Below are 26,621 nucleotides of genomic sequence, written 5' to 3'. Positions count from 1 at the left end.
CTAAACATATTTTATAGTACTAGTATTTGGATGGGACCTCTTGAGAGGATAATGGTAAGGATCCGTTTATTTGGAATTAGTTATTTTGAGATTACTTATTTTCATAATATATATAAGTTATTTTACTATATAAATATGAAATAATTTATCTCATAGTCATTGCTATGATAAAAATATTAAAATAAATAATTTAAAATTTTTAATTAAATATATTATTATAATTTAATTCAGATTTATGCTATGATTCTTTATAGTATCTTCTGATTACTCCTGTGATTCGAATATTACAACAAAAAAATAGGCTATTTGTGATCTCCATAATATTTGGTTCCCATATGCGTGCTTAAAAATATTAATAAATTCAGTATAATAATGCAACATGCAAACTTTAATTAAGTGAATTAAAATATTAATATTACTCTACTTGCTGTATGCGTGATTTTAATTAGTATAATAATTAATACTACTTCTAGGATAATTAATACAGCCACTTTACTAATAAATGCACACCACATGTCTCTGGCGATTTTTGTACCTATTTCTCAGACCTTCCTTTTGGCTTCTTCATTGCATAAATAGCACATTTCATTTCTTTGATTTCTCAGAAAATTGAAGAGTTCTTTTTTTTAGTTTTCCTTTTCAAAGTCAGATTTGAAGCAAAAAAGGAGAAGAATATGAAGAGTAAAGTTGTGGTTGAAGATACATTTGTTCACACTGAAGAGACGAGTCTTACTGTTCGGAAAACTTCTCTTTTCTTCACCGGCGATGGATTCACTGCCTACGACTGCAAAGGCCAGTTAGTTTTCCGAGTTGACACGTATGGTCCCGATTCTCGTGACCTAGGTGAACTCGTTCTCATGGACGCTACCGGCAGATGCCTTCTCACTGTCCGCCGTAAGGTATAAACTCACTAGCTCAGTAATACTTTTTCTGATTTTCAATTTAGGGCAAACCGAGTTGACTCAGTTACAGCAATTTCTGATTTCGGTTTTACTTTTCGAAAACAGAGACCGAGCTTGCATAACAGGTGGGAAGGTTATTTAGGGGAAAGAGAAGAGGGGAAAAAACCGATATTCAGCGTACGTAGATCTTCAATAATCGGAAGATCTAACGTGACGGTGGAGGTGTACAGTAATCCGACGGAGGAGTATCAGATCGAAGGATCATTTGCACAGAGAAATTGCACATTCTTCAACGCGGACAAGGTATCTGTGGCTGAGATTCGTCGCAAAGTGGATGCTTGTGCTCATGTGGTGCTTGGAAAAGACGTTTTCTCTCTCTCAATAAAGCCTGGGTTTGATTGTGCCTTTGCCATGGGATTAGTGCTCGTGCTTGATCAAATTCAAGTTGATGATTTTGCTGAAAATCGGATCGATGCCGACCCAATTATCACAGACGATCCCAATTTTTCTTCTTAATTTTTCTCTACGAAAGAGTTTTAAATTATATATATTTGTTTATAGTTTTGAACTCTTTGAAAAATCAATCTGTTCCTTTTTATCTTTAATGTTAAAAAAAAGAATCTTACTAACTGAATCTGAAATTATTCCCAATTTTTAGCATATAGAGAGTAATATATACTATAGTGGCGAAAGACAAATTTAATAGTTTCCACTTGTAAAATTTTGCAATTGAACTAACTTCTCTTGTTATTTTTTGTGTAATAAATCTTGTGTTTTGTTATATATGTAATATTATAAATTTTAACATTGCAGTGCTGTAATTGGGACAATAATGATATATTTTCTTCTGAATGCTATCTTCGTCAAATAATTTTATTCATCAAAATTTAAATATATACAAATATCTATCTAATATATTTTTTTCAAAATATGAAATCTTGGCTCTTAATCCAGTTTATTTAATAAGTGAAAAAGCAAAAACACCTTTAATACAATGTTCGTCTATTTGGCCCTTTTGGATTTTACTTAAATACTGAATTCGTGGCAAATATATGACGTTGGCTTCTGATCATAATAGTGGAATAATTAATCATATCCCACAGAGAATCAAGATTAGAAAAAAGTAAAGATACCAAAAAAGTGAAGGTTATTTTCATTTTATATTTGGCTTTGAATTCATTTGTTAATCCCATAGGCCATCAGCATAATTTGGTGCAACCTTGTGGTGTCCAATGTAAATCTCCCAGTAACGCCCGTTAATTTCTCGATGATCCTAATGAGTTAAATATTTGGCGCTGAGATTATGAAGTCGAGTTATTTATTTATTATGCTTTGATTATAATGAAAGGATTATTATATGATGTAATAGTAATGAATTAATATTTTTATCATAATTAATAATGAAAGAAAGATACATTTATCTATAAAAAATAATTTTGTGTTGATAATATTCACATTCTTATTGATGTATATCCCATTATAGTAATAATTATTTTTAATGCAAAAAAAATTGTATTATGATTTATTTTGCCCCTTCTAGTGTATTGTATGGTTCACATTGATGTCGACAATAAAAAATGACTTGTCTTAGAACCAATCAACCGCAAAGAAACGTTGAAATTGCTTCAATCAATTAATTCACTATCCTTTACTTTATTTCCTTGTCATAGTGGACCTTTTAAATGGGACTGTTGGAACCATTTTGCCCTTTCACCCAGATCAATAAAAACAAAACCTTAGATTGTGCTTATGGGCTTATTTTCCAAAGTTTTCACCTTCTTATCTCCTCCATCTTCTAAGTTTTTCGAGTTCGGAATCAAAAGTTTCACTTTTCCCCTCTAAAATGTATAAAGAGCTATTCAATTTTTGTTTAAATCAAAAGGGATAATTCTTTGATGAAGTAGCGAGACATAACAACATGTTTTAGGATATTTATAAAATAAATTCAAAATATAAAATTTGTTAGTATGCTTGGTAAATCAGTAAATTTAATGAGAATAGTAAAATAATGAATATGAATCTTATATTAGAATGATTCACATGTCAAAAAGTTGAATAAACTCAAATTCGAATATTTCTCTTCGTATTTGATTTACTTGTAAGTTATATAATTCTGTTTTGTCGCTTTGATGAATATGGGGATCATATTATGATTCTTATGTCTGGATGGTTGTCACTTGCCAGTTAACACACGGCCCACACCTTTAATCAAATCCAACTTTTCACCTTAATTATGCTATAATTAGATGGGTCACCTAAAAGCAATTTGTATTAGCCAATACTTTTACGGTTAGAGCCTATTTGGCTCAGCTTAAAAGCTGGTCAAACTGACTTAAAAGCTGGTTTTTGACTTATTTAGCTGTTTGGCAATACTCAGAATAGCTTATTTTAAGTTTAAAAAAACTTATTTTAAGCCAAAAGTTAAAAGCTGGGGTAGGGGTGCTTTTTTTTTTTTAGCTTATAAGCTGTTTTAAGTTGACCACATTTTTATCTTTTTGTGCTTAATATTTTTATACAATCTCTAAATTACCCATATAACCTTAACATTTCTTTCTCCCATTTTTCCCTTTTCACGTTTGAAATAACAACTTCAGCACTTTTATCCAAACGCATAACTGCTTATTTTAAAAATAAGTTTCAGCACTTTTAAAAGTACTTTTTTAAAGCTGCTTTTATTAAACCCATCCAAACGGGCCCTTAGTGAGACCCTCTTTCGATTTTTATAAATATTTTATATAAATTTAAAAGAGATTCAAAGATTAGTTTGAATGCTACCTGGCTACATGTTGCCTAGTATTGATCCAAGTGATTGGGAGGAAAGAGAGTACATGATAAAATAACGAAGGAAAATGATTAAAAATATCCTTTAAATTTATTTAATTGGTGGGTCAATCCAACCCGAATGGGAAGAAGAGGGTCAGCCAAACTGCGGTCCACTTTGTACGTTTGCTGAGCAGACCCCTCAGGCATTTTAGAAAAAGGAAGGGAACTTCTCACCCCCAGGGAGGCGGGAAGCTACCGATTCTAGAATGAAAGTCTACTCCTCCTCCTCCTTTAGGATAGGATCCTCCTTTTCCAATTCCAACCCCGCTCGTGGATGTTGAAAAGTGTCCTACCGTTATTATGAAGTTAGTTTTGTCCATATCGTTACTAATTTCATCAGATATATCTCCATTTAATGAAAAATTCCAAATCAACTTAAATTAATCCGATTTCAACTTGAATTATCCAATTATTTTTTTAACCCTAACTCGAATTCAAAGACATTTTTATTTTTACCTATAGAATATTTGATATTTGACAAGATTATTTTTTTTATTCAAATAGTACAAAAGTAAAATATCTCATTTTCTAATATTCCATGTGTTGCATAGTTGTACCAAGACCCATAATTTTGCTGTATATATTAAAGGCCACTTTATCTTCTGCCAAAGTCACATTTACCAATCACTTCATGTTGTATGAAGAAGTATATTTTTGCTCTTTAAATAATCGACGCATTACATTACTTCTTTTTTGGTATTACATATCCCTAGTTTTTGTCATAATATATATATTTTGTGTGTATTTGTTTTATTCTTATATTTTATGATAATTTTTCTTTTAGGAAATTTACATAAATATATTATAATAAAAAATTATTTATCATTTATAGTGATAATATTTTTTTTTGTTCACTTTTAATTTATTTATAATACAAATTTAATACATATTACAAAGAATAATTTATTATTCATATACAATACAAAATTGAATAATGAATAATACATTTATCAAACATTTTAATACACTTATAATACAATGTGATAATTTTTTACCAAACAAACATGATATATTTCAAAAAATAATTATAATTCATATATTGCATACATAATTCACTTTTAATACATATTAAAAATTTAACAAAACATTACTATAAATAATAATAAACAAAAAATATCATTAAATTCAATAATTAATTTTTAAAATGTATTAATTTATATAATCTTTCCTTTCTTTTATTGTTTAGACCCAGTCCAATAACAATAGGTCCAACTGGTCAAGCCCAAGCATTGTATAGAGAGTGCACTTCTTCCCAATGTCTTAGGTTAGTTCTAACTTCTACCACAATTTATATTTTACATTTTCATATGGATTCAACGGATTCAAAATAGTACGTCAATAAAACATATTCTTTTTGACAACTTAAATTTATAGATGAGATAATCATCAAATATTTTAATATGTTATAAATTAAATAGAATATGGGCGATGGAGGAAAATTTGACTTACATATTATCAAAAAGAATTTTTACAAAATATGTTGAAGAACAAAGATGATAAATAAGTAAATAAAATATGTTATCTCTGACTTAAATTTTTATATGAAAGTGTCACTTACTTTAACACAAACAGATACTCAATGCTGAATTCTACAAGACAAATTAAGAAGCCAATTTACCTCCTACTAATTCAATATTAGGCCTCTACACTATTCTATTTGTGGCTCCTGTCCAATTAATAACCATGTGAATAGACAAATATATAATTGATTTAAATCATAAAGCATCGAGAAAATTGAAAAGAATCTATCATAATCACTAATCAGAAATCAGCTTTATATTAGTTTATTACAGATTTTATAAACCGAAAAATTAAGAATTGTTTTGAATTTTTTTTAAAAGCAAAAGTTGATTGAAACCTAACTATACAAGGATGGACAATTTGTGGAGTCTTTTTTCTTCAATAAGGCGGTGGACTGGATTAATTACAAAGTGGAAATTAAAGTTCCAAAATTTGGTTAATTCAACTCATCAAAGTTGTATAATTCGGAAAAAATACTGATTATTCAATCCACCGACTCATTAACTTAATCATACTCCAACGCTAAGCTCTTATCTAAATTACTAATTAAACAGTAACATCTTTTTTTATGTTTTAGAAAAGGTATTGTAGTATACTGCTTTTCTTTTTTTCATTTTAAAAGGTAACACTGCTTGTAAAAAAACTTTGCCTCAGCCCTCAATCAACTTTTTTTGTCCTCCATAATTTTTCTAAACAATATATTACCCTATGAAAGCATTTAGCTCCTACAAAATTGATTCTATATATTACCGGGTCAAATACTTTATCGAAGAAATGAATATTTAGAGTCTGGAGCCTATAGGGTATAAAATATTAATATAAATTTTAAATCGGTATATAAAATTTTATATCAACCAAAACGGCAAAATCGCTGGAACAACAGAGATTTACTCCAGCGGAAAAAGCAACGATTTTGCAAAATGTGATTTTTTTTCAAAAAAAATCAAATCGTTACTTAGGCAGCGATTTTCAATTTTGTAAACAAAATTTCGCATTAATTTTTTTTTAAATCTCTACGTAGAAAAATTATATTATTTTGTTGCTGGAACAATTGGTCAATATACCAAAAATTTCAAATAAAAGCTTCTTTCGAAATATGGCAACTTCGTCCACTTTGCTGTGTCATATTTTCAAACATATGACTATACAGTGTGAAACTGCACACTATGATCAAGACTAACGGCTTTTGAATGGTTTGTTCTAGAAATGGTCCTTTTCAAATCTAGAAATTTTGCATCAATTTTGGGTTCCATAATGTGATAATATAAAAACATATTCACTTCATTCCAATTCGTACGATATCCTTCCAATTTATTTATTTTTAGATTTACACATGCTAAGTCTTTTTTTTAATCGTAATTCTTTAATATATCTTGTAAAGATTTTCAATCGTTAATTACTATAATACTATCTCTGGTCCATTTTAATTGTCCTGCATATTAAAAATAATTGGTTAAATCATTTTAGAATATTAAACATTAGTTGTCATTTTCATCATTTCTCAATAAATGTGGAGAGATATTAACTAATATAGTGAAAAAAGAACTTTGAATTGATGAAGAGTTTGGCCAGAAAATTTAAAATTTAAATTTTTTTTATTTTAAAATAAATTATTTTTTTCAATTTTTTTATTTAAAATGTATTAAAGTGAAAAGTAAAAATATTTAAGAAGATAATATTGATCGAATGTCCTGACAAAATTCTAACCATATCTCTAGTCAAAAGTATTCTTCTAAAAAGTAAATAAGAAAATTATAGATAATTAATTTTTAAAAAATATATTTTCAAAAGACTTATCAAAAAAAATATAACAGATAAAAATAATTAAAAAAAGAAGAACATCATTTATGAAAGTTGTTTGGCGTCAAAGTACGCTACGTACAAAATTCCGTGCATGTACGTAATTTACAAATATAAATAGTCAAATGAGCCATTATTGTGGATTTTAAAAAAATTTAAAGTAAAAGACATTTAATAGCATTTTTTATTTTGAAACACAATATTTATACAAATGACCACTGAATCCAAGTATAGACTATAGAGCAAAAAATGGGAACAATAATGGATGGACCATACTGAGACATGTACCCAGGAAATTAAATTGTTAAGATATTTCACCTTTTTAAATAATAATAATAATAATAATAATAATAAATTTTTTATGTATCGAGTGTGTGATCGTATTTTCATTTTAATATTTAGTCATCAAAATGTTTAAACCTCATGGCCTACTTTTAATATTAAGTTATTCACATTACATATGTCCAAATATTTATTATGTCATAGGGTTGTTAGAGTGCTCCTCGTTGATTGAGGGAATGAATTGTTATCGCCTTAAATAAATTATAATTTTTATGATTAATTAAGTTTAATAGTATCATTTCGTAAATTGAGGGAATCTATTAGTATCAATTCTTTTTACATATGGGAATAGACAAACTATTTTATTAACATTAAAAATGTTTTCTGTTTTAGTAAGTTAAAATATATAATGCTTGTCTGGAATATATAGTAAAGTTTTTCTCATCAAAACATATACAAGTTAAAATGCAAATTGAGACGACGGGTGTAATTGAACGTAAATATATATCACAACGAAATTGGTAAAATATGAAAATATGAAATTTCATTAGCCTGTACATCAAATTGTTGGTTTTTAAAGAAACGAGTCAATTAAATTGAACAAACTAAATAGAAAGGAAGGCTAATTGCAATTTCCAAACCCCCAATCAACGTCACATTTATAATTTCGTTGACCTTAATTTCGTTTCAAAGCGTTTTAGTTAGGGATTCCCATTCGAATTTAATATGAAAACTTTGATTTGATTTCAATATATGGCATATGTGGACTCCAAAAATCTCTCACACAAAGCGCGTCACATAAGTCAAAAGGTATACAAAATTATAACAACAAGAATTTAGGGGTAATTGAACCTTAAATTAGTTAAAATGTATTTCTATATTTCGATAATAGTCTAGATGAATACTTATTTCTCATCCCATTTTAATATGATTTGGAGATACTGTAGGGACGACACAATTATAAGTCGACCAAAATAATCTTCAAACTATAGAGTATAATACAACCTTTATTTAACCTTTTAACTCGTAAAATATCCCAAATACAATGATCAATCAAAACAAAACTGAATACAATACAATCTAGAATGGTTACATCGTAGTATATAAAGTATAGGAATCTGAAAACATATTTAAATCATCCAATTTAATGAAAAATGACCAATGCAATTGCGGATAGACTGAGCAGAAAACTGGCCAATAGGGTCGTTGAAGACGAAGGAGGAGGAGGAACAATACCACCGGGAACGGAACCTGTAGGTCCATCAACAGACCGTGGAGGTGGGTTGGTACCTGGAGTTCTAGTGCTGTCGTCGGAAACTGAGATTTCTAATTTCTGTCCACCTTGACAGTGTGTGCCAAAAGTACAAATGAAATAGTGATCTCCAGTAGAATTAAGAGTTATACTTGCTGGTCCAGTCATAATTGCAGTGCCTATAGCATTCTGCGAATTGCATCCATCGAACGAAGTTTCTTGTACTTGTAGCACGTCATGTCGACCGGTCGTGAAATTGAACACTGCACAAAATTCAAAATAAGAAACAGAGTAACATGAATAAGGATTAGTTTTTGTCCTGTAAATTGAGAAATTTATTAAGCGTAAGCATATATATATATACCTAGAGTATCGCCAACCCTGAATGTTTTATCATCAGCCCAATTCTCGTAAGCTACCGCCCCATTGCTTGGTACGATCCAACCCATGGTGTCCCCTACCACATGCACCGTTTGTGCTGCCGTGTCGTGCACCATACTTGTGATGGCTAAAGCACTAAAGACGATCATGTACAACATTTTGTCCATGTCTTTATTTTTTGCAAGGGATATTTTATTGCTAATTTTTCGAGTTTTGTATGTAGGGAAGGATGAGATGTGTATAGCTAGCAATATGATTCTCTATATATAAGAGAAGGGATTTTGAATTGGTCAAAACTTTCAACTTGCCGTGGTGTGCTTGCCTATGACTTTCTATTATAGCAAGAGTGGTGGGAAATTAAAGTAGGAATTTAATGTGGGGAAAAAATGAGCAGGAAATTAGAACTCGAAGGAGAAAAGTACAAGGCTGGCTAATTCAACTCCCTAAATAATCAAAAATATATAATTGATCAAAGTCGATACACACTTGACTTGAACCTTTCATATCACGGTACGTGAGACTTATAGCTATTTTTTTTTATACTACAATCAAGAAGTTGATTTACAGCTGATAGTTAAAAGCTAAGTTCCTCCACTATATTAAGAATTACCAATTAATTTATCGAATTAAACTATTTCAGATTGTTTTTAGAGGTGAATTTAGATAAAATAGCGGGATAGCATACACATAAAAACATATCCTGAGAAGTAAACTTTTTAATGGGGTGATCAAAATCAACACTAATGGAAGTTTCTTTAAAGGAAGAGCAGGTAAAACTCCCGTATTAGTGGTGTTGTAAGGAATGACATTTTTTCTATCTTAAAATCAATTTATTAAAATAATTTTTTTTTATATTTGGTTTTTACAAAATTAATAAAAAAACATATTTATTGATAACGTTTTAGCCTATATTTTATTTAAAAAATTCAAAGACTAAGAAAAATGATTCAAGAGTACGGTGAAGATCCTCTCCCAGTAACGTTACTCATCATATCTTCGTCTCTCTGTCATTGAATATTTTTATGAAAATTTAATCTAAATGTTATTGAGAAATACGTTTATAGTTATTTTGCAGAACTTATGAATTGATTTTAATATTGGTTTATGTTGGTAAATTTTTTTGAAGGCCTGGTAATGGTGATCTAAAGAATAGACTCACCAACAATTTGTAACTCTAGATGATCATAGAGGGCACTATGAAGCAACCATTCAGGTTTCACACTATTTAATTTCAGGGAAGCTAATCAAACAGACAAAAGCTTCAATAATGTATGTTAGGAAGTTGATCATTGAGATCCTTGTTTATTTTGATTATTAAATAAACATGGTAGAGGTGAAAGCTTGGCCGAATGACTTCTGAAAATAAAATGAATTCAAGTTAAAGGGCTAGTTCATCGAAACAGGGGAATAATTGGAATGGTTTTCATATCGTACTAGCTAGACAATGACATATTTGCAGTGGGGATTATCTTTCGACAACCTATACCTTTTCTATTGAATGGACTTGAATGTTACATCATGAATTTACTGTCTGTGTGATTTGTGAAACACCAAAATAAGAGGCTTTAAAGCATGGAAATTTAAATCGGGTCTGTGAGACTCATACGTATCGTCCAGGTTTCAACATAATCAAAGATAAATTTATTTATTTTGTATCGCGGAGATAGTAAAACTATCATCTTTACATGCTTGGTTTGAATTACTGCAGAAATATTCACCATCATTCGATCAACAAATACTGGTAAAACTGTCTGATAAAATACAGCATAACTGTAATTTATAGATTATTTATTCGATACCACAAGGAACATATTAAACAGGGGACATGCCTACCATACTCTGCACTGATGATGATCGTAAAAACAGTACAGACACAAAACGAAATTCAATCCAATACAAACAGGTAAACCAAAAAATATATATATATAAGAATTATCCATTACACGATGCTAAAAAACCTCCTTAATATGCCCAATTTAAAGTAAAGAGGCCAAGGCAATGGCGGTCAGACTGATTACAAAACTGGCCAACACAGTCGTTGAGGACGAAGGTGTAGGAGGAGGAGCACGACCACCTGGAACAGAATTTGAAGGTCCTGCAGCAGAGGGTGTAGGTGCACAAGCTTCTGGTTGTCGTACAACAGGAGGGTTGGCTCCTGGAGTTGCAGTGCTGTTCGAAACTGTAATAGCTAATTTCTGGCCATTTATGCAGTGCATACCAAAAGTGCAAATATAGTAGTGTTCTCCGGTAGAGTTTAGAGTCATATTGGCTGGTCCTGTCATTATAGCACTCCCAATGGCATTCTGTGAATTGCAACCATCGAACGATGTTTTTTCTACTTGCAGCACGTCATGTCGGCCGGTCATGAAATTGAATACTGTATAAAATACGGAAAGTAACATAATCAGACATTGGATGTGTGTTGATACAAAATAAGCTGAAGGATATCAAAAAATGGAAATTGATTAACTAAATACACATACCTAGAATGTCACCCACGCTGAAGGTTTTCCCAGCAGCCCAATTTGTATAAGCTGCCGCGCTATTGCTTGGTACGATCCAACTCATGGTGTCCCCAACCACATGCACCGTTTGAGCTGTTGCATCTTGCATCATATTTGCAACGGCTAAAACACCAAAGACGATTACACACATCATTTTGTACATGTTTAAGTTTTTGGTAAAATTTTTCGATATGTGTCACAACTGAGGAAGTTGATGATTGTTACCTATCCAGTTACTCAGGGTAGAATGAGATGCCCAGATAGACAATATGGTTCTGTATATATAAGAGAAGGGATTTTTGAATTGGTCTAAAGTCTTAAACTGCGTGGTTCTGGGTCTTGAGTTTCTATTATAGCAATTTAATGTTTGATTGGACACTAACAGGTAAAAGAGCTAGAAAGAAGAAACCGAAAGAGATGTTCGAAAATAGGGCTAATTCAACTCCCCAAAAAATCAAATGGAGCAATTAGTAAATGCAAACTTGACTTAGAAGTTGAACCTTTCTTTTAACGAAACCTGAGCTTCACAGTTTTGCAATACGATAGACGAAAATGATTTGCAACTGGCAAGTAAGGTTCCTCCTTTGGTTATCAGAATCATTATTGCCTCTGTACATATTTTTGATAGCTTTAGTCCTGTGAGAATTTTTATTTAAATTACTTTACTTTGTTATAATACAAACAACCATGAATCCCCGACACAAAATTGCAAATAACTTGCTCTTAATTAGCCAGAATTTCAATCTCCAAGTTTACGCATCTTACTCTTACTCAGCTGTAAGTTCTAACCATCTGAACTCGAGACATTCCGTGACATTTTCTACGTTACATTCAGCAGTAATGAATAAGTTGTTGACATTTATTTATGTTAGTAAGAAACCACAATATATCAGAGAGTACAGATCACAGATGCAATGTTACAGAAAAGGAAAGTTGATCTCCAGAGAAGCTAATTCCTAAGCTACTAAACAAACTATTATACTCGTCCAAGGAAGGATTAAACATGCACTTGGCGAAGGCCTAATTTATTTTAGATGCTACACTCAGCAACTTATGGTAGCGGAAGATTGATGTTGCGGGGTATGTGCCCGCTCTGGCTGGTTAATCTGGCCATTATCCATCACCAGACCAGTACTGTTCTTATTTTTCTCCTCTTCCAGCGGCCTATGCTCTTCATGGAAACCACCAGTTCCTTCAACAAATGCAGGGTCCTGAATGTTCAACGTCTCCCCTCCGGCGACATTTCTCTCTGATGCGACCATATCTGGCATGTCGTGATTCATATCATCTGCTCCACTAATTTCTATGTCAATCTGGGACTCTAGATTTTCCCCGTATCCTGGTTTCTCCCCGACTTCTATTCCTGCTTCAGCAGCATTTGTATCTCCAATTACAGCATTTGCAAAAGCTCCCTTGAAATAGTCCTTGTCCATGGAATCATTCCAGAAGTCTGCATCGATTGCTGTAGTCACCACTGAAACGTTTTCAGCCATTTTACTTCCATCCCCAAACTGAGTATCATTGCTGGTCTCAGTTTTCCTATCTGAAACCTCTGTACCAGAGATTTCCCCTTCTATTTTATGCTCAATATTTTCCTTATAAGCGCCCATCTCATCCCCCTTGTCCTCTATTTCAACTTCTACTATAGTATCCTCTATGCCATTTTGAGCCAGCTTGCCACCATCCTCGACTAGAGCGTCATTACTGGCTTCAGATTTCTGCTTCTGCAAGACCTCTCCACCAGACAATTCCTCATCTTTCTTGTGCTCTGTGTCTACTTCCTTGTCCACCGTTTCATTGTCTACTACATTCTCCTTGTTTTCCAAGCCTTCCGTTGCTTCTATGACAGATTCCATTTCTTTCTTGTCCATGTTTTCCTTCTCTGCATTTGCGGCATCCATTTCCTCTTCTTTTTTTGTAGATGAAGACGTACGTTGTCGTTTCTTTGCTGGCTCAAGCACTGCTGGAAGTGGCATTGCCTTAACCTTCTGACTGATCCGTGCTGATCTCCTCGGAGTCTCACCAGTAGTCCAATCAAATTCTGACATACCAGGATTTCCATTGTGTGTTTTCAGGTACTTCTCCAACTGCCTCTTGTTCCTTATCTCCTCTCCTGTTGGAGCAACAAATACAACCTCATTCTTCTTTGCTCTTATACCCTTTTTCGGCATGAGCTGCAAATAAACAGATAAAGAGGAAAATATATAACTATAGTTCACAAGAAATACTTAACTATCCCTACTTGAAGTATAGTACTCTTCAACAATCCAGGGAGCTTTCAAATACTGAATTCTCAAACAAGCCAAGTAAAACACTATACAGAACTCTTCACTCATCAATAACGATATCACGAACATGGATACAAATATCTAGCTCGTGAAAAGAACAATTAAAGACAGCAGAAAACAGACACCAAAAAGAAAGAGAAGTATTAAGTACTTCCCATTTGCTGCCTCACAATTCCCTCCGAACTTTTAAGATGGCACAAGTCATAGTGGTTGTCAAGTGTTGAACATATAAGCTTATTTCGATTTCCAGCTTAGCGAACAGAAACAGTATTATTCATATTGTAATTCTTATATAGTTAGTTACAAATTATTTATAAATGAAATTTACATGGGAGTTTCTCTCATATTCCGCTAAATTGTCATCCACAGTTCATGTCTACAAAAAGCTCAGAAGATACTCCAGCCTTTGCAACAACAAAAATCAGCTTGTGTTACATACCCAAAAACTAAAGTTTGTTGCCTTAGGGCCCGTTTGGATGGGCTTAATAAAAGCAGCTTTAAAAAAGTACTTTTAAAAGTGCTGAAACTTGTTTTTAAAATAAGCAGTTATGCGTTTGGATAAAAGTGCTGAAGTTGTTATGTCAAACGTGAAAAGGGATAAATGGAAGAAAGAAATGTTAGGGTTATATGGGTAATTTGGAGACTGTATAAAAATATTAAGCACGAAAAGATAAAAATGTGGTCAACTTAAAACAGCTTATAAGCTAAAAATAAAAAAGCACCCCTATCACAGCTTTTAACTTTTGGCTTAAAATAAGTTTTTTTTAACTTAAAATAAGCTGTTTTGAATATTGCCAAACAGCTAAATAAGTCAAAAACCAGCTTTTAAGTCAGTTTGACCGCTGAGCCAAACAGGCTCTTAATCTAGCTAAACAGATCACTGACTCTCCCAAAGTCAACTCTCCAATCAACAAGAGAAACATCACTTAAACCTGGCACTCCATGTCTGATCAGATTGAATTAAGAAATAAATCGAAGAAGAAAATACTCACTTATAACTGAAACAAGGGAAAATAAACAGAATTAATAACTGAAAAGCCATATAAAACAAATTTGAATGGAACTATAGCATACTCGAAACAATCAAAAAGAGTAGTAACATACATAGCCTACTAGAGCAGAGAAACAAACAATTGGTACAAAAAATTACCAGTTTCTTCCAAGACAGAGGCGCAGGAAGCTCCATATTGTTACTTGCCATTATTGTCTCCTCCAACTATCAGAACTCAAAAATTACTATAACTTAAAAACTCTGATTTTGCATCAGTAAAAACAGATGGGAAGCTTGCTTGACATATACTTGAGAGACGCCGAAACTCATACGAAACCGCCTCAAACACGCAACAGATTTATCACACGTCCTACAAATGGACGGATAGGATTTGTTGAATAAAGGCCTGTTATGGGATAGGGTGACTATTCTCCATTTTTCTGAGGTTAGACACGTGGTGTGTGCTGGCTCAATCAAACTACGTGCTCCATTCTTGGATTACTTTTTCAGTAGATAACGTAACCCAAAACTCTATTAACTGAATTTAAATATGGGATTTTGGATCCGGCATCGCAATCTCCTTCTATTATATTACACTAATAAAGGACTGTTAAGTGTTAATGAAGCTTACTGTTACAAATATTTGAGTGTGTTTTTGGATAAGTTTGGAATTAAGCAGATAGATTGCCAATAGTTCAAAGAAATAATTTATGCAAACAGTTCAAAGAAATAATTTATACGTAGCTTAAGTCGATAACTTAAAGTCAAAACAATTGTAAGTAGTTCTAAGTAGTTGAAACATTGGTTTACAAATAACTTCTGAAAAGCTTAACAGCTCCTTCTATACTAATTATTGTACATTAGTTTGAAAATAAAATAAGTAACCTCTCTATCCTCTTTTTCCTGGTAATATCTTTTGTTTAGATATTTTATTACTGTTATCTTTAGTAGTCAGTTTAAGATTTATTCTTTTAGTAATATTTTAAAATAAAATTTTACAATCACAAGGTCAAGAGATAATTTTATACATTTAATCTAATTTTAATTTAAAATTATAAGATACAAAAATCTTTTTTTTACTCTTAAACTTAGTACCAAGTAAGATCAGGTCATTCTTTGTGAAGTATTTTTTTAGTATTACTCTATTTATTTAAAAAAGAATGACTCAGTCTAATTTGAAACGGAATTTAAGAATAAAAAAAGATATTTTAATTTTGTGATTTTAAATTAAAATTGTGTCAAATGTATAAAAATTTAGAATATCCTTTAATTCGATGATCTTAAGTATGCCACATAAAAATTAAAATTAAATTATTATAAAAGAAAGAAATAAAATTATTCTTTTTTATATAAGAGTATTTTATAAGAGAAACATATTTATCAGCAAATATTTTTAAAAAAGAAGATGTGCATTTATCAATACCCTTATTGATAACAAACAAGCAGAGTCCCGAGTTCGAACCTTCACGGATATGGCGGATATGAAATCGTTTTTGTTAGTCAAATCTTTACTACCAGAGATTAAAAACTTCAGTTTGTTATTCATAAAAAAAATAAAATAGTTACATACTATCGCAAGAACACTTGGTTGGAACTAGTGTTTAATGGAAAATAATGAGTTTTTCCTCAAACTAGAAAACAACTCACTTTATGCATTATTATTTGAGAAACAACGCGAAGTATATAAATTATAATACTCGGTTATCACTTATCAGCTATTACAAAAGTAAAATTAGTTAGAGCTCTAGTTTTTATAAGTGCTTGTAAAAGAGAAGGAAGGGGGAAACTCTTCATAGTCGAGAGCAATCTATTTCATAGCTACTTATATACTAGCAGTACTTATTAGTTATCTAAACCATGTTCTCAAGAGTGTGTAATTAACATGGGAAGAGGCTGTGAAACTAAGAAGCAGCAGTCAAGGGAGGTCGATGAGACGGTGCACCAAAGAAGTTCTGGGCTGATGCTGAATTCTCATGTTGTATTATAAATTGCCTAAGTTCATCTTCCTCACCCTCATTCTCATCTTCTTCACCAGCATCCCACAGGAATCGAGCATAAGAGGCCAGTACGTGGCTGCAATTATACCCGTTCGCCACATTAGAAGTCAAAATAAAACATGTCACTATAAGGTTAACTTGGTGAAGCATGTAAGCTTAACTTATTAGAGAGAGAGATATTTTTTATTTATTTAGTCATGTCTTTCCATGAGGCAAATACGTGAAAATTCTTTTGATAATGGATGATAGTGAGACTCAGAATTTCAAAGCTTTTGCTTGCTTTGATACCATGTTGATTAGGTTCAAAATCCAAATCTTTAAAATATGATATCAAAGCATGGAAAAGTCTTGGGATCAAATTTCACCATCACTTGTTATCAAAAAGATAGTTACACGTGTTTGGTCATGAATAACAAATCAAACCCACACCTAAGGAGCATATTCTAAAAATATAATTAAGTAAATAAAATCACGGACAAATGGACCAAGAAGATATTTTAGAGAGAGTGGACAAATAGCTCCAAAAAAGTGGCCCATCTAGTACAGCCATTCAGGGTGGAATTCCATCAATCATAAACATGATAACAATGCCCAGAAAGTGACATATATAACAATGTTTATCCCAGTAAAGATTTCAAATCTTGAAAAGGAAATGCAGAGCATATGCATACCAGTCATCAGGGTCAGATTTCACAGCTCGATCAAAGTAAGTGCGGGCACGAGCAGCGTCTTTCTGAGTTTGCCATATCAGTTCACCGTAGAGTGACAACGCATTACCATCATTCGGGTTTGCTAAAATTGCTCTTCCGCAGTATTCCTCAGCTTTTTCTAAATCAGCCTTAACCTGTTTGCATCAATACGCGAATCAAGTAGTAACAAATGAATCAATTAAACAACTCAAAACAAATTTAAAACTTTGAATAGCACAATTTTGATCCCATCAAGTCAAAATTCTTGATGTGATTCATAAAATTAACAGAGGCAGATATAGAATTGTTTTACCTCCTTCAAGAATCTGGCATAATTGGCCAGAAGGAGACCATTTCCTGGGTTGGCTTGGATCATTTTCTGGTAATAGGCATCTATACTATCAGGTCCATGCCAACTATTTGAATCCTGAGGATCAGACCCATCTCCACCATGCGATCCTCCGCCACCGCAAGATTTACCTCCTCCTCCTCCACCTACACCACCCGCCACCAGAGACTGCAACACCCTCCCTTTCTCCTCAACCGCCACACTAGCCTCCTCCTCGGCATTCCCCAAACCAGAATTCGACAACAACCTCCTCACCTCCGTCGAACCCAATTCGTTATTCTTCAGGTTCGGCATCTTTGCCTCTCTTTTTGTTCCGTTTTTGTTCTTCTTCGGAACAGCTGGATCTCGTGGGTCCAACTCACACATACACCCATAAGGTGCGTGTTTCGTCGGAGACGTATGTTTGGCCGGAGATTCATCCGGACCAAACGTCGTGGACATTAACACAGATCGTGTCCTGTTCAATTGCTGGGTCGTTATGGGTAGTAAATCGGATTCCGGCGACGACCCACATGATTTCGGTTTCCATGAATTGAGTAAAGGAGTTGATGAGCTTCTCAATAACATCTTTTTGGTTGGATCAATTTGCAGATGGGCGCCTAACCTCCGCGGCCCTCCTTTGGAGGAGAGAGTGTGAAGTGGTTGTTGACACAATGGATTGAATGGTTTTATAGAAGCAAAATAATCGCCGATAGGAATAAATCTAAAACCGTTGATATGGCCAAATAAAGCGGAAACGACCAAAGTCTAGAGTAATTAATAGAAATCTGCACGTTGAATATTTTAGGACATATAAATCAACGGTTCTAAATGCGCTCCCTAAGCCAACCATAATCCGTGGGAAAAGTTCCAAATATGATTGACCCTCGACGTGCTGACCCCACCATGGAAACTTACGCTTTTTTAGTTATCAACATGATTGAAATGTATATACTATACTATGCTCGTTCACCGTTAATTATTTGTTCACTATTAATTATTTTTTAGAGTTTAACTATAAAAGAATTCGATAAAATTTTCCTATACATTTTTTATATTAGTACACAGAAGAAGGAAAATTAAAATTTTATGTAGTTCTAAAAGAGATTTTAATATAATATTAAATTAATATAATTAAAATTAACTTCAAAAGCTAGTCACATTAACTTTTAAAAAACACATCAAAACATTTAAATGACAGCTTCAATTTATTTGGCCCAAACTTGAAACAAAAGATTGTTATTGCCTTTGCCTTTTAAAGTAGTAACTGTTAGGTTTAAGACAGCGTAATTAAACAAATTAAAATATAGATCAAATAAATTGAGATGGAAAAAAATATTATTTACAGTTTATACGCTTTGGCAGTATATATGCACATTATTTGTATACTATGTAAATAAGTTAGTACAATGATATTGGTTAATTATTTTCCGTCCCACGCTCACTTGACTAATGTAAAAATTAGGCCGAATTACCGGTTTAATTAAAATGTAATTATAAAATATAAACTTTCTAAGGAAAAAATACTACTTTAGTAAACAACCAAGAAGATACCCCCCAAGTTAAACACAACTTCATAAAAGCTTGATAGAGTTTATATTCTACTAATGATTTATGGGTTCAGACTTTCATCAAATCAAATTTCTGAAATGATTTATGGAGTTCAAATTTTTGTAACTACCTTAATACAATTTGTTTAGAGTCTTCAGATTCATGAATGTTCTATCTTGTTCAAATCCTTTTTTTGTCAAATTTCAAAGAACGATACATGGAATTCAAATTTCACAATTAATTTTTTTTACATAAAGAAACACATCCGCAAAATTCACACGGTTAAATAACAACAAATCAAAAGGATGAAAACGGAGAGATATTTTGGTACAGTGTGGCTCCACCTTTCTCAAATCATTGTATCTTTCCTAGCAGCAGTCATAATTGCAAATTGACACAGATTATTTTTGCAGGTTGAAAACGACTACAACAAGCAATTCCTCCTCATTTCCTTTTTAAGTTTCCACATACCCATGTCAACACACTTAAAAAATCCATGGAAGTTCACACAGGTTGAACATTTCAAAGACTCAATTATTCTACCCTAGATTCCATCTGAGTATAACTGGAGACTCTTTTGGGGCTTCCTGGCACATCTAATGCACCATAAGTAAAGTGAAGTTGAAATAGGTCCCTGTTGACAATGATTCAACATAACCATTAACTAAACACGTTATAATAGAGACAAATCAAATGCGTTAAGAACCATACTATTACTAGACGTCTGGTCAGTTCGTTCCAATGTTTGCTAGCCAGTCATCAATAATGCAATGGAATGCCAGATAACTGCAAGGATATACCAATCTCCTCTTTCCTGGTACCAGAGGAAGATGGTCCTGTTTTTATTGCACAGATGGAAGTTTTAAACAACTTCCAGCATTGTGAGTTTCCAGTTCCATTCATACCCCCATAGTGAGGGTTCAAATGAATATGCACAAGATGGAAGTACGCAAATTATGCCTCTTTCACGAGCAAATCTATAAGGAATACAAATGAACTGTCTATCACTTGGTAGATGGCCTTAAAATAAACCAAAATTACCTCTTTCACACAAAACTATGTTTTTCAATACTCTGTCACAGTTCCAACCTCAAAGCTATTATGCCATAGCCCGAGGACTCTAAGCACGTCTGAACTTAAAAACACATATTATGAGAAGTTTTTCTTAAATATCCACTCACAGAAGGTAAAACAACAGAAAAGAGAACAATTATTGTTGATGCATGGAGTTATTTATTATTTCATTTATAACCACCAACATAAAGATATTAAACAGCCGTAATGAAAAGTTTCAAGGCAACTCCAGGACATCTTACATCCCAACTGTTTTTCTTGTTTGTCGCATACAAACAGCATCAAGAACTTGGCATTTATGATCTTATAAAGCAAGGCTTATTTGAATACGAGTACTAAACCACTTTACTCAAAAACAAGAAAGATTTGCAAGTCTTCAATCAATTATTCAGGTAGAGCAGAAATAGCTCCCACATGAAAAGAAAATACACACCACATTCACCAAGGAAAAGACACCAATAGTCGCTTCAGCTCATTAGATCTCAATTGCTCCAAATTCTCTTTCATAAATAAAACAACATGTTCTACCCTAAGATATGTGGTACAAATCTACATTTCCCTTCACAAGGATGAAAGCCACTGCTACATGTTTCTCCAATCTCATAACATGCAGATACGCTGAAGGTATTAATCTTTACTTACTTGATCAGCATCAAGTTTAAAAAGATAAGGAAAGAGAGAGGTTTGTGATCTTCAGATACATGAGTATTTGTAGAACTGATACTTACAAAACTTCCTCGAGGAAACTAATTTAAAACATGTTAAGTCTGATAGCTCTGGTATTGGATAGCAACAACATACTAATTATTTATCTTTTCTTTTTCAATAGAAACCAACACACATCACGAGGGAGGGAGAGATAGAGAGGAAAAGAGCACTGCATTTCCCAAGATGAGAGAATATAAGGAGCATTGTGATAGACTCTAATCCCATATGATTGTACAGTAGATTTTACTCTTAAGGCTATAAAAGAGTAAAATCACAGCATGAATGAACTAATGCTAGTTGGGCTAACAAGAAGCTCTAAACTACCTTTTAGTGAAGTATACAGAAGAATATCCATTCTTTCAGTAACTCTAAACAACTTTTAGACACTAAATTTCTCCTCTTTTTCCTTTTTCCCATTTGCTCCCCATGCTTTACACTGTTGCGTAAGAAAACATCAGGAGTTAATTGTACAGGACAACATAAAGCTTCTTACAATTTTATCTTCTAAATCGAGAACCCTTGTTTGGTCTGCCATCCTTCTTCCCATCCCACACAGAATACCAGAAGAAAAGTGACATCCAAAATAAGACAGCAACAAATATCCGCAAGGTGTCTTGTGCTTTGGAGAATGATGACATGATACCTGGTTAAGAAATTAAAACATTTATCAGGGACCCTTAACAAGATGAGCACTGTTACCGCATAATGCTCAAAGAAAAAGACTTTCATAAGTCTGAGAAGTAGCGTAAACAATGGCAAAGTTACTGACATGCTCAATCAACATAGCTTCCCAGATTATCAGTCAAGTCTGATGCATCTTGACCATCAGCATCTCAGATAATCAATTGTAAATAATGCAAGCGGGGAATAAATTTAGTACACAAATAGAGCACAAACCAGCTCCATCATCAGACCAAAAATAATAGCACAGCAGACAAGGTATGCTAAGCCATTAATTTATAACAGAGTGAACTTTCAGGCGAACATGAAATTTAACAATTTTTTCTCTGGCAATTGCTATCCTGATAAATTGGGAACATGTCCTTACCGTGGATAAAACAGCTGCCTCATATCTTTACCTGAATCTCCACCCCCACCCACACAGAACAAAAAAGGAAGAAGAAAAGAATAACAATAAAAGGATGTATAAATATTTGATTCAGGTTATTGAGGAAGTGACCGAAATCATTCATTGGACAAATAACTGAATTTGATACGCTACGAAGGAAACTCGTTATAACTATACGGTGGTGGTTGTTTGGCCTCTCAATGCCTAAACTCTATTAATAATGCCAACTGATCATTTCATAAACGGTTAAAAGGAATCCAAAAATAAAAGTGCACTTCTCATAATTTATTAATTACAATAGTACTCAACTCATTCCCATTAATAACCTCCAAGTTATGATGTATGTATTGTCTTTGTCATCCACATTTTTAGTTTTCTTTGATGGTATCACATATTCATGTAATTTGCAGACTAAAGTTTGGTTATCCATTTAGCAGATCATTTGCTACGCTGTATCCAGGAATGCCTTAGAGCTATGTTAAAGAACATGGACCGCAATAATATATGCGTGGGAATGATTTATCACTCAACACTTGGGATTAGGGGCACGCAAGGAAGTAAGGGTGTGCTGGATACAGCATCAAATGTACAAAAATTAAATGAAAAGGCATTGAACCAAAATAAGTATATCCAAATTCTATGAACACCTAGTATTTTATTGCATAAGCATATCTCAGACAAAAGAAGAATATTCTAATACTTAACGCAATTATCTATGTATATATAGGGTATGTAAGTTTGTTTTTACGTACACAACTGAAACCAAAAACCCAAGCAATCTATGCTTCTTAGCAACACACCTACGTGAATTGATTCAGGTACATATCAATAGCCACATCCAGAGGGAATCTCATAACTATACTACGCTAAGCCAAGGTGCATCAGACTTGAACAAACTTCTCAAGCTTCTTCCATAGATTCAATGCGAGACTCAAACACACTTTTCAAACTTATCTAGCCAAATCAGTTGAAACTACTGGTAGTTTTATCTATGAAAAACTTTTCAATGTGAATGCTTACAACTTAAACAAATCATCCATAAACAATTTAAGATTATTTCATGAAGTTAATGTGGTAAACTTGCTTATCTCAATTCCGGATAAATTGCTCCAAATTTTGAGCTTAGCATAATCTCCCTTTGTTCTTTTACAGGTGATTTTAAATAAGTTTAAATTTAGTTATTACACACTTTTACAAGGCAATAGTAATAAATCAATCTAATTGCTAACAGATATAATATGATAGCAAAAAGTGAGCTACGAATACCTGGAGACGATGACGAGTCTTCTTCATTATTAGGTGGTTCGGTCTGTGGAGGCGAAGGTGGACCGGCACTGGTAGCCCGGCAGCGACCGAATGACGTATTAGGATAAGAATACGAGTAGGTAGTTGAGCTCTGTAGATTTAGCACAAAAGAAGAGAATCGAAGGTTAGGGGAGGAGGAGGAGGTGGCGGTGGAGGGCGAACAACGGCGTGGCGGCGTTACGGAATTAGCGGCGGAGGTGGAAAAATTTAGCGGTGAACGGTGAATGTTACTGAGAGAGAGCCACGATTTCATTTTAGTGATTTTGTTACAGGAATTTTGAAAAGGAAAAATCATTTGCAATCAAAAGTAGCACAATCGGACTAATTTATGACACGTCTGCTTAATTTTTGCCGACTGTGACTAATTTCCCTATTTCATTTATTTCTTTTGTTTGTTTCTCTTTTTCTCTATGTTCGTTTTTAATTAAATATTTTTTATTATATATTGGAATTTCTCGAAATCTCTTGAATTTGACATTATTTACTACTAGGTGCATATTTGAATTAGTATTATTTTTAGTTCTAATTACTCGAAAAACGCTTGGTAGTTTGATAGATTTAATCGCCCGTATATATTAGGTTATCTATTTCAATATATATTTCTTTTTGATGAAAAATATATAAATTTGATCAAAAGATAAAAAGAAAATACATATAGTAATTGTACATCTCTCTTTTGGGTATAAAGACTGTTTTAGTTGACAATGTCTAATTATTATTTTTAGCCAAATTTAATACTTAAAACACTTGACTAGCTTTATTATTTTCCAATTATCATGCTGTAGTTGTATTAAAATGTGAATAATATTCCAGAAAAAAGACAAACAATGTTTAAATATGAAAATTATTTCGCCTCGGAAGGATGATGACCCATAAATCTTAATATGAATTTGGAGGGGCAATTCAATAACTGTATTGGGGTGAAGTGTTAACAGTATTTTTGTTGATTTCACATCTAAACCGTGAGAAACATATAATATAGTTTAGGTATAGTGTAGTACTAATCACATTGTTAGTTTTGTAAACCAGATAAGAGTCATAAGTCACACTAGGTAAGTCTAGGTCGATGAGCTAGATTTAGAAGACAAATCTCTTACTTTCGCTGGTTAGAGATTTCGAACTTGAGACCTCCAACATTAAAGTTTCAAACCATTAACTCCGGCGAAAACTTAATATATATATATATACAGAAAATACCAAAATTTTTATATAAAATATACTTCAGCACCCATTAAACAAAGTGTTTTATGGTCGGTGTGGTTCTGAAATCATATTTTGGGAGCGCTGATGCATTTCATCAAGGGTTGGACAGCATTCATTTATATTTTTGTTGAAAAAAGGCCAACAGAAACTTCTTGATTTCTTTTTCAAAATTTTGCTTATATTTCTTTTATTTTCCACTTCTCTATTTTTCCATTTCATTTATTAATTAAATTATAAAAATATTAATAGTAAACTTGTAATATTGAACACCCACGATCATCGAATCCTGAATTTGCTACTACCCCGAAGGTATCATAATTGTTATTTATCATTGCAAAGAGAAAAGAGTATTGAACGTATTGGCACGTCAAATATATAACTTCCTTCATATATATATATATAAAAAAAAAATTAATTAAGGAGAAATTTTATGAGTACTAATATATATATATCAAGGTTGAAAGAGGTGATCTCTACATGTGCATTTCCATGAAAGAAGATAGTAATAGTTATCATCAGCTTCTCTTTTAGATGCATCACTATTCTTTTGAATCACTAGACTTGCCTTGCATGAATCACAGTTCATGCACTTGTTTACACACGTCGGTGGCCTCGAACCTATCATCTGCCTACCTATATTCACTGTACAAATACAAGTTCAAATAAAATATTTTATGAGTAAAAAATTTATTTTTAATAGACTCTAAATTCGAGAAAAATAAAAACATAAGAGGTAACAAGTAGTAATAGAGAAATACGTTAATAATGATAAAAAATACTATACTTCTACTAAGAAGAGCAAGACGCGAAACTATGAACTTATATTTTTTCCCTATACGTATAAAAGAAACAAGTTTTACTCATGATTGAATAGTTGAATACTATAAATTAAATTAAATGGTAAATTCTCATCATCTCTTGAGAACTTATATTTTTTTCGTATAGAATAAAAAAAATTAAACAAAGTAGTTCACCTGATTGAGAAGGATGAAATAGAAGAGACACTAAAAGAGCCAATGTAAGTCCAAGTGAGCAGTTAGAGCTTGATAGAGCCATAGGTATATGAATGAACTTTATAATAATAGTAGCAAAAAATGAAATTAAATTTGTTTCTTTCTTTATTAGGTGAAAGAAAATTGCAATAGAAGGGATTATGAGAGGGTGGTATTTATGGTGAGACAAGATGGAGAACTGTTTCCATAAGAAGAGACAATACTCTGATGCACCAGTCACTTCACTTTTCACTTTGAAATTATAGAGTATACTCCTACTCCTAATTTTCAGCATCTTTCTTGGGAATGGTTTGTTACGCATTCTCAAAAATTAACTTAATATAAAATAGAAAAAATATATATAATATATAGTATTCTTTGTATGTTGGTGGTGGTTCAAACTGAAACAAATAGTAATTAATTACTGATCTTTTAATTTTCTAAATACAATTTCTATTTATTTTACTTGTCAAGTATCTTAAATTACAATAAATAATAATTTTATGTGTTCGAATAATAACAAAGTTTCAAATCAACATTTAATGAAATGACTGGTGTCCTTATGAAACTTGAGAGATAATTTTTAAAATTGAATTAGGTTCATATTTCATATTTTTACGTAATATCCTAGCAACACTAGTTTCACCAAATATTAGACAATCCTCTTCTTTATGAACTCTTTACCGAAAGTAGTATGATTGCGTTCTTTCATACCTCGTAACTTAATCCCTTGTCGATTCAATGGGGGTAGATTTACAACTTCCTAGATTTTAAAATGCCTTTGGATCAACCAATCTTTGACTATAGACTGTTTAATTGGTTAGTTAATTAATCTTTGAACTCATGGACCTATCCTATTGTGTTCAGATACTTATTAGTAATAAATATAGTAAAATTAACTTCATTGTTGACTTCCATTTCGTGTACATTTACCTCCTAATACAGTCCAATCCCAAAATGA

The 26,621-nt window shown here is 32.5% G+C and overlaps 5 protein-coding genes across 5 annotated transcripts; 1 reads left to right on the top strand and 4 right to left on the bottom strand.

Annotated features, from left to right (window-relative positions):
• Window positions 1–471: 471 nt before the first annotated feature.
• On the top strand, window positions 472–1,754 carry LOC101251167 (protein LURP-one-related 5). The gene is made up of 2 exons (XM_004235908.5): window positions 472–899; window positions 1,008–1,754. The coding sequence occupies exons 1-2, from the start codon at window positions 675–677 to the stop codon at window positions 1,416–1,418; spliced, it is 636 nt and encodes a 211-aa protein (XP_004235956.1). The 5' UTR covers window positions 472–674; the 3' UTR covers window positions 1,419–1,754.
• Window positions 1,755–8,317: 6,563 nt separating this feature from the next.
• On the bottom strand, window positions 8,318–9,393 carry LOC101252571 (cucumber peeling cupredoxin). The gene is made up of 2 exons (XM_004235913.5): window positions 8,945–9,393; window positions 8,318–8,843 (listed from the first exon to the last, which is right to left on the bottom strand). Exons 1-2 carry the CDS (start codon window positions 9,126–9,128, stop codon window positions 8,473–8,475), a joined length of 555 nt encoding a protein of 184 aa, XP_004235961.1. The 5' UTR covers window positions 9,129–9,393; the 3' UTR covers window positions 8,318–8,472.
• Window positions 9,394–10,697: 1,304 nt separating this feature from the next.
• Window positions 10,698–11,789, bottom strand: LOC101252269 (cucumber peeling cupredoxin-like). The gene is made up of 2 exons (XM_004235912.5): window positions 11,445–11,789; window positions 10,698–11,338 (listed from the first exon to the last, which is right to left on the bottom strand). Exons 1-2 carry the CDS (start codon window positions 11,626–11,628, stop codon window positions 10,938–10,940), a joined length of 585 nt encoding a protein of 194 aa, XP_004235960.1. The 5' UTR covers window positions 11,629–11,789; the 3' UTR covers window positions 10,698–10,937.
• A 514-nt stretch (window positions 11,790–12,303) lies between these two features.
• LOC101251458 (methyl-CpG-binding domain-containing protein 11-like) lies at window positions 12,304–15,996 on the bottom strand. Its single transcript, XM_004235909.5, has 2 exons — window positions 14,904–15,996; window positions 12,304–13,639 (listed from the first exon to the last, which is right to left on the bottom strand). The coding sequence occupies exons 1-2, from the start codon at window positions 14,952–14,954 to the stop codon at window positions 12,509–12,511; spliced, it is 1,182 nt and encodes a 393-aa protein (XP_004235957.2). The 5' UTR covers window positions 14,955–15,996; the 3' UTR covers window positions 12,304–12,508.
• A 348-nt stretch (window positions 15,997–16,344) lies between these two features.
• LOC101251967 (uncharacterized) lies at window positions 16,345–23,808 on the bottom strand. The gene is made up of 4 exons (XM_004235911.3): window positions 23,427–23,808; window positions 17,744–21,734; window positions 17,413–17,585; window positions 16,345–16,817 (listed from the first exon to the last, which is right to left on the bottom strand). The coding sequence occupies exons 2-4, from the start codon at window positions 18,344–18,346 to the stop codon at window positions 16,646–16,648; spliced, it is 948 nt and encodes a 315-aa protein (XP_004235959.1). The 5' UTR covers window positions 18,347–21,734; window positions 23,427–23,808; the 3' UTR covers window positions 16,345–16,645.
• Between the last annotated feature and the right edge of the window lie 2,813 nt (window positions 23,809–26,621).

This window comes from Solanum lycopersicum, chromosome 3 (genome assembly GCF_036512215.1).
Source record: "Solanum lycopersicum chromosome 3, SLM_r2.1".
In the NCBI taxonomy this organism is placed as follows: domain Eukaryota; kingdom Viridiplantae; phylum Streptophyta; class Magnoliopsida; order Solanales; family Solanaceae; genus Solanum; species Solanum lycopersicum.
This window is presented reverse-complemented; position numbering and strand designations above follow the sequence as displayed.

Coding starts and splice junctions, on each gene's coding strand:
- LOC101251167 (XM_004235908.5), top strand. CDS start 675: ATGAAGAGTAAAGTTGTGGTTGAAGATACATTTGTTCACACTGAAGAG. Junction 900..1,007: donor TTCTCACTGTCCGCCGTAAG/GTATAAACTCAC, acceptor TTTCGAAAACAG/AGACCGAGCTTGCATAACAG.
- LOC101252571 (XM_004235913.5), bottom strand. CDS start 9,128: ATGGACAAAATGTTGTACATGATCGTCTTTAGTGCTTTAGCCATCACA. Junction 8,844..8,944: donor CAGGGTTGGCGATACTCTAG/GTATATATATAT, acceptor AATTTTGTGCAG/TGTTCAATTTCACGACCGGT.
- LOC101252269 (XM_004235912.5), bottom strand. CDS start 11,628: ATGTACAAAATGATGTGTGTAATCGTCTTTGGTGTTTTAGCCGTTGCA. Junction 11,339..11,444: donor CAGCGTGGGTGACATTCTAG/GTATGTGTATTT, acceptor TATTTTATACAG/TATTCAATTTCATGACCGGC.
- LOC101251458 (XM_004235909.5), bottom strand. CDS start 14,954: ATGGCAAGTAACAATATGGAGCTTCCTGCGCCTCTGTCTTGGAAGAAA. Junction 13,640..14,903: donor CTCTGTCTTGGAAGAAACTG/GTAATTTTTTGT, acceptor GTTTATTTGCAG/CTCATGCCGAAAAAGGGTAT.
- LOC101251967 (XM_004235911.3), bottom strand. CDS start 18,346: ATGTTATTGAGAAGCTCATCAACTCCTTTACTCAATTCATGGAAACCG. Junction 17,586..17,743: donor ATGCCAGATTCTTGAAGGAG/GTAAAACAATTC, acceptor TGATGCAAACAG/GTTAAGGCTGATTTAGAAAA. Junction 16,818..17,412: donor AAATCTGACCCTGATGACTG/GTATGCATATGC, acceptor GTATAATTGCAG/CCACGTACTGGCCTCTTATG.